The sequence below is a fragment of the Anticarsia gemmatalis genome, chromosome W (assembly GCF_050436995.1).
Source record: "Anticarsia gemmatalis isolate Benzon Research Colony breed Stoneville strain chromosome W, ilAntGemm2 primary, whole genome shotgun sequence".
Lineage (NCBI taxonomy): Eukaryota > Metazoa > Arthropoda > Insecta > Lepidoptera > Erebidae > Anticarsia > Anticarsia gemmatalis.
In genome coordinates, this window is record NC_134775.1 from 8,848,498 (window position 1) to 8,856,058 (window position 7,561).

The 7,561-nt window shown below is 35.5% G+C and overlaps 1 protein-coding gene across 1 annotated transcript; it reads left to right on the forward strand.

The window, feature by feature from the left end:
• Window positions 1-553: 553 nt before the first annotated feature.
• LOC142985924 (uncharacterized) lies at window positions 554-7,335 on the forward strand. Its single transcript, XM_076134164.1, has 2 exons — window positions 554-646; window positions 6,826-7,335. Exons 1-2 carry the CDS (start codon window positions 554-556, stop codon window positions 7,333-7,335), a joined length of 603 nt encoding a protein of 200 aa, XP_075990279.1.
• The last annotated feature ends 226 nt before the right edge of the window (window positions 7,336-7,561 follow it).

Consider the following 7,561-nt stretch of genomic DNA (forward strand, 5'->3'; position numbering starts at 1 on the left):
AGGTTGCATTCGATTTATTAAATCTAAACATATTTTATTATTCAACGAAGTGTATAAAATCAATTGTTTACATTCCATATCGATACATGATCTATACTTGTTTAAAAAGTCATACCCAATTATACCATCTGCCTTACATGGCAAGGAATTAAAAACATAGAACTTGTGACTGAAACTATATCCCTGTGATTCTAATTGTAAATAAACGTATCCTATTGATTCGACTTTGCCCCCAATACCATTTATTGTTGTTCTCCATTTATGTATTGGAATGTTTTGATTTAAAACTCTATTATAGTCTACCGCTGAAATTGATGCTCCAGTGTCAATTAACCACGAACAATCCATACCTTTTAAAAATAATCTAGCAACTAAAGAATTATCATAAAAGAAAATAGATTTACTTTTAGCCTCGAAAAAACTGCTGAACATTTGCTTCCTGAACATCACCATCATGTGTACTTCTAGCCATCACCTGTACATTGTTAACCTTCGGAAAGTTTCTATTACCACGAAAATTGTTAGTAAACTTACCTCGAAATCCTCGTCCAGAATGATTCCCTCGAAAGGGTCCAGTCCAACCTCGCACGACTCCACGCTGTTGAGTGTAGCCTCCAGCTCCGGGCTGTTGAGAATTGCTATTTTGGTTACTTACCTCTTGTGGCTAAAGCTGTGAATGATTTTTAGGCAATAAATGCAACTTCATATCCTTTAATAAATCTGAAACTTTATCATATTTTTGATCGAGTCTCAATTTAGCAAACTGCGATAATCGGCTTTTCAAAACAAACTCTATCAAATTATTTTTGGAAGTTTCCTCTAAAACGCTATCATAATATTCTATTCCATCAATTAGCTGTTTTGTAACTAATTCAGTATCATTCATCACTGGTAATAAACTAAGCGCAATTTTTAAATCGAATTTCGACATTGTAGCACAGTTTTCTGGCGTGATCTTACACAAATTAGTAATTTCTGAATACAATTTATCAACCTTAACACAATAATTATCAATAGTTTCTATCTCAGTAACTCCTTTAAATTTCTCTACTCTTGATATCTCTTCTAAATAATTAGAATATTGGTCATAAACAATATTAGCTACGTTTAGCTTTTTATTACATATTGTCGTCTACTAGGACCAATTTTAATTAGATAAGTTTTTATCTTTAACTAGCTGACCCGCGCAACTTCGCTTGCGTCACCTAAGAGAATGGGTCAAAATTTTCCCCGTTTTTGTAACATGTTTCGGTGCTACTCCGCTCCTAATGACCGTAGCGTGATGTTATATAGCCTATAGCCTTCCTCGATAAATGGGCTATCTAACACTGAAAGATTTTTTCAAATCGGACCAGTAGTTCCTGAGATTAGCGTGTTCAAACAAACAAACAAACAAACAAACAAACAATCAAACAATCAAACAATCAAACAATCAAACAATCAAACAATCAAACAATCAAACAATCAAACAATCAAACAATCAAACAAACAAACAAACTCTTCAGCTTTATTATATTATAGTATAGATTAGTATAGATAATTCATCATATAATTCCTTTATAAACTCAGCCATTAAAATAAAGTAGCCATATAATAATTACAATTATTTCTATTGGAAAACTAAACAATACATACCAATAATCCTAGGCATAACACCGATAACGTCACCGTACATATTACTTAAATTACAGTCTCAAGTTCATTTTATGCCCTTTACTACCGTGTTATTGATTGAGAGATATGATTACGCAATTTATTTTTATTGGCACTTTTTATTTTCACACGCACTGAACTGCACTTTCGCACTTTATTTACGCGACTCGTATAATATAACGCATTTTATTACGCAATGGTTTCAGGCTGCATCTGCTTGCGCTGACCGCGAAGAATGCTCGCGTATCTTCTCAAGATCACGTCATTAACGTGTATCTCTACTAGGTTTTCCGTGACATTTCCGGTACATTCTATATGCCACATTTAGACCGCCAAAGCCCAGCAATAGAGCGATCACCAACAAGATTATGTTGGTTGCACTGACGTGGTACAACAACTGTTCTGTTCTTGCCGAATTTTGACCGCTACCAGCCGCAGTCTGAGCTATCACGACCTCTTCTTTCGTGTTACTTTGAGTGGTACCCATTCTTGATTTTTATTACACCGCAACAAACAAATTGCACTAACGAAGGCAACAACAGCTCACAAACATATGACTTCATCTTCACACGAGTCTTTAAACAAAGTTTATAATTCACTGTCCATATAGGGCCATGGTATCGAATTCCGCGCGAGGCTGACCCGAGATGGCAGGATCGCCATATAATTTTAGGATTGCTTTGAATGAAACACAAGCTCGTTTGGAATGATACTAATCTATACTAATATTATAAAGCTGAAGAGTTTGTTTGTTTGTTTGTTTGAACGCGCTAATCTCAAGAACTATTGGTCCGATTTGACACATTCTTTCAGTGTTAGATAGCCCATTTATCGAGGAAGGCTATAGGCTATATAACATCACGCTACGGTCATTAGGAGCGGAGTAACAACGAAAAATGTTACAAAAACTGGGAAAATGTTGACCCATTCTTTTAGGTGACGCAAGCGAAGTTGCGCGGGTCAGCTAGTTTATTATAAGATGAACATTGGGTAATATATGGTTACATACATGAGTACATAAATGCTTATACACTACAAGAGAGAATGGGAATTTTCCCCGTTTTTGTAACATTTTTCGTTACTACTCCGATCCTAATGGTTGTAGCGTGATGATATATAGCCTATAACCTTCCTCGATAAATGGGCTATCTAACAGTGAAAGAATTTTTCAAATCGGACCAGCAGTTCCTGAGATTAGCGCGTTCAAACAAACAAACAAACAAACAAATTCTTCAGCTTTATAATATTAGTATAGATAGTATAGATATAGTCCGCTCAAAGAATACTCCAAAAGCGGGTGTAGAGTGCGTGAGCGGGATCCTGAGCAATTTCTTCAGAAATTGGTTCAGGATGCTTAGAGAATAAACATACTAAAAATCCTCGCCTCTGGGGGGGGCACCGGAGTGGGGGAAGGGGGTTCCCATTTTTTAGTTTTTCACTAATATCTTTAAAACGGTTCGTCGTAGAGAAAAATGTCTCCTACATCATAAAAGATGATAAAATTGTCTACAACTTTTGTAAAACACACTTTATCGAAATTCTCATCAGTTTTCGAGCATCACGCTCCGAAATAGTTAAAATGAACGTTTTTCAGATCATGAGTAAGTGTCATAAATGCAAAACTTTGCTTTCGCTTAACTTCGAAACTAAAAGACCTACAGACTTGAAATTTTGGATTTTAATTATGTGGTTATTGTTTACTAGATAACTAAATTCTCAGCGTTCCGAACCATCAAATTCGATATCTAGCGGTACTCATACTAATTAATTAGGGTAGCACGGGAACGTGTTTATGCTTGTCCACCCTGACCGTCATCGAAGTTGCCTCATCGGCCTGCGCGCAACAAGCTGCACGCACGCTTAAGACAAGAGGGCTCCTTGTAGCTCTAATAGCTATATTATCTGGGGTTACATGTTCATGTCTGCCCCTTTGTCAAATAAAGATAAAAAAAAAAGCTATATTATCTCTTTTCGTTTTATGATAACCATATCGTGTCGCAATCTTCCATGCTCATATAAAGTCCGGCGGCGGGCAGGTTCGTGGTAGCCCTGGCTGGAGGCCTTAACTTCTAGGCATCCACAGGGAAAAAGTCCGGTTAAGTATGAATTGATTGAAAAATGTATTTCTAGTTGAATTTCCAAACATATTCGAAATAATGTATTGTTATTTTTATTTTAATATAAAAACACATATCATTTAGATAAAAAATCTGTTATTTCTTAGAAGATTTATTAATATACTTAAAAATTAAAATTGTTTGTTTCATTTACCAAAGTTAATAAGTTAAGTTATATTCACGCAGCCTAATACTGTAATATCAAATAAGAGTTGTATAAGGAAAGATCACTTTGAAATCCATTAACATCTCTTTCTATTAACATTAAAATGAACAGGATAGCAACACAGCCTTTACGACTTGAGACTTAACAGAATAGGCCGGCATTTCTGCACACATTCTGCAAATAACTAGCGGAGATCTCATTTTATCGGTTCTCGTATATGTTTGTTTCAATTCCACCAAAACTATTTGACATATCACTCCTTTTAAGATTTTCGGCTCCAGTTGCATTAAAAACTCGAATAAGGATAAAGTGCTGTGAGGACACTTTCCATAACGAGAGTATTCGGAAGCATTCACAGTGCGATTTCATTACGAGAAGTGATTAAAATAAAATCTACTTTAAGTGCTAAGGTAATAGAGATGAAATTCTATTAACAAATATAGTTTGAATTATAATTGTCAAGTAATTATTTTTGTAAATTAACAATATGACTATGGCTTTAGAATCCAGGTCTATAAAACTAAGTATCTGAGATTATTCCTTACATTTTCTCATTGTTATGCTGAAGAGCACTGAATAGGTATCGTGATTATTTTTTAGTTGGGTGTGTTGCACTACAAGTGTTGCGGAAAAAGTATGTGAGTATTATACAATTTTACTTAAATTATGTACTTGCGCTGTGTTTTTAGTTCCATATTATTAATGAATCCTACTAATATTATAAATGCGAAAGTTTGTTTGTTTGTGTCTCCTACACGCAAAAACTGCTGAACCGATTTTCATGAAATTTGGCTCCCACTTAGAGGTTAACTTGGATTAACACATAGGCTACTTTTTATCTGGGTTCCGGGAAGTAGTTCCTTCGGGATGCGGGAAACCGTGGGAAACAGCTAGTATTAATATAATTCTGTCATTTTGAATGCTTATAATTTCATTTGATTGCTATAACAAGCAATTAATACAAGAGGTCGATTTCTAAGTAATTTAAAGTATTTTTGAGACTGTTAAAATATTATTCCCTATTCGATATTCGAAACATTCATGTGAAAAGTAATTCTAATAGCAAACCTTTCATCTACTGCTGTTGTTTCATGTTGGTATGACAAAAATATTTATTGCATTTTAATTATGTCTTCAGGGCTCAGTCGGCGAATAATCCTTTTTGGGTTGAAGAAAACGACTCCACCCTTCCAACATCTCGAGCAAATAAAGAAAAAATAAACGGCAGCTCGAAAAAAAAAGCTGTGAAGAGAGACAAAAAAGTGTCTCAAAAAAGACTTTGCCTTCTAAAAACCCATTCGCTTCAGAAACAGAGTCTGATAGCGAGGGACAGCAAATTGTTGCAACATCAGCCCAAAAAAGAAAGCGGAATATCACCGCTTCAGATTCTGAGGTAAGGTTTCAAACGTATTAAATCATTTCATTCATGAACGTGAATATAAATATTCACGTTCATGAATGAAATGATTTAATACGTAACACTAAAGTGTTTTAGTGGGTGATTTTATCCCTTAAAATTATACTTGTCTGTGGACATAAGAGTTTATATAAATTTTCTTATAGATTAGGTATTTATTATAATTAAAGTAGTAATAGATTAAACAACGTAGAAGTCTAATGAGGGTTCCGTTTTTCAATTTTTTGTACGGAACCCTAAAAATTTTCTATTTTTAATTACTTGCCTTCACTTCTTCACTTGCGTGTGCGTGTGCGTGTGTGTGTGTTATAATTAATCTTATTTTTATGTATTTCAGGATGAATCGTCTCAAACATTGATTCGTGCTGAAATGAAATGCAATGAAATGAAATGAATACTCTTTATTGTACATAAAGAAAACACGAATAAACATAAAATAAATAAAAGTAGGTACAATTGGCGGCCTTATCGCACAGTGGCAATCTCTTCCAGGCAACCATTGGATGGAGAGATATAAAAGCAGTAGAATGAAGGAGGGCAGTACAAATGAGAGTAAATATATAAATAATGACATATACGTATATAATAGAGGAATATAAACATACATATATAAATGATACACAATACACAAATAATATATTTAAAAATACATACTTAATAAATACATAAAATAAATAATTAATTTTGTAGCGAAAGGTAGTGTTCCTTAACTTGGTTTTTAAAGATGGGTAGGGATTGAGCACGTCGTATTGACACTGGTAGTGCATTCCACAATCGCACAGCTTCTACAGAAAACGATCTATCTACAAACTTTGTGGAATGCACTGGCATCTTCAATCTTAAATTTTCTGATGATCGCAGGAGTCTTGAATGTGTGTCATGTAAGAAATCAAAACGTTCTTTAAGATATGGGGGTGCAAAGGGATTAAACAATATATTTTACAAGAGAAAGAGAATGTGAGCATTCCGGCGTGAACGTAGGGGTAACCACTTGAGCTTGTGTCTGTATTCAGAAATATGATCATACTTGCGTAAACCAAATATGAATCTAATAAAGAAGTTTTGAAGTCGCTCAAGTTTATTCAATTGGTCCTCGGTGAGATCAAGATAGCTAACATCGGCATAATCAAGAACGGGAAAAAGAAGGGACTGTACTAACGCAACTTTAGTCGTGATGGGAAGAAAATTACGCAGTCTGCGCAAAGACCCCGCCGCAGCGAATATTTTGCGACTGACATGTTGGATTTGAGGAGCCCACGACATCTTCTTATCAATAAAGATACCCAAATTCTTGACTTTGTCACTGTATGGGATATCAATACCGTCACAAGACACGGGGGGTATCAGTGACCAGTCGATTCTTGACACCATTCTCGAACTGCCAACAACAATCACCTGGGTCTTATCCGGGTTGACCTTTAACCCGTACGACTTGCTCCAGTCACAAATTCGCATCATGTCGGTGTTTATAGTTAGAACAGCTTCCTTCAACCTATCTAGGGGAGCGTGGGAGTAACCTCGAAATAAATGGAGTACCAGAAGAGAGTGCAGAAAACTTAGTTAGTTTGGTGACTCAAATAGCAAATACCGTACGCTGCGAAATAACAAACGACGCTATTACGCATGTTACAAGGGTTGCTAAACAGTCCAAAGAAGCTAACCGTCCACGATCGATAATAGTTAAACTTAAAAGCCGCACTCTACGCGATAGTCTTCTCTCAGCAACAATGAAGTTTAACAAAACCCAAGATCCGAAACTAAACAGTCACCACTTGGGTTACGGAGGTAAACAGATGCCTGTCTACATATCGGAACACCTTAGCCCGGCTAATAAAACCCTACATGCGGCGGCAAGAAGAAGAGCAAAGGAAACAGGATATAGATTCGTCTGGATTAAGGATGGACGTATATACGCAAGAAAAGACGAAAAAAGTCCGGCAGTTTATATACGCGATCATGAAAACCTGGCATTGCTGTCCTAATAAATCAATAATTTAAAATAACTTATTATAAGATTGTAAATATACCTACAAATGGCTACAAATAACTTGATTACTGCAATAGACGACAGTAAAACGCTGACAGCATTACGCATCGCAGACCCGGAAAATTGTAAGAAACTGTTGAATATTACTAGTAAAAGCTATAACATTATTATGCAGAACATACGTAGTCTGAATCATAACTACGATAATTTTACCGCTTATA

Coding starts and splice junctions, on each gene's coding strand:
- LOC142985924 (XM_076134164.1), top strand. CDS start 554: ATGATTCCCTCGAAAGGGTCCAGTCCAACCTCGCACGACTCCACGCTG. Junction 647..6,825: donor TGTTGAGAATTGCTATTTTG/GTTACTTACCTC, acceptor CGGTGTTTATAG/TTAGAACAGCTTCCTTCAAC.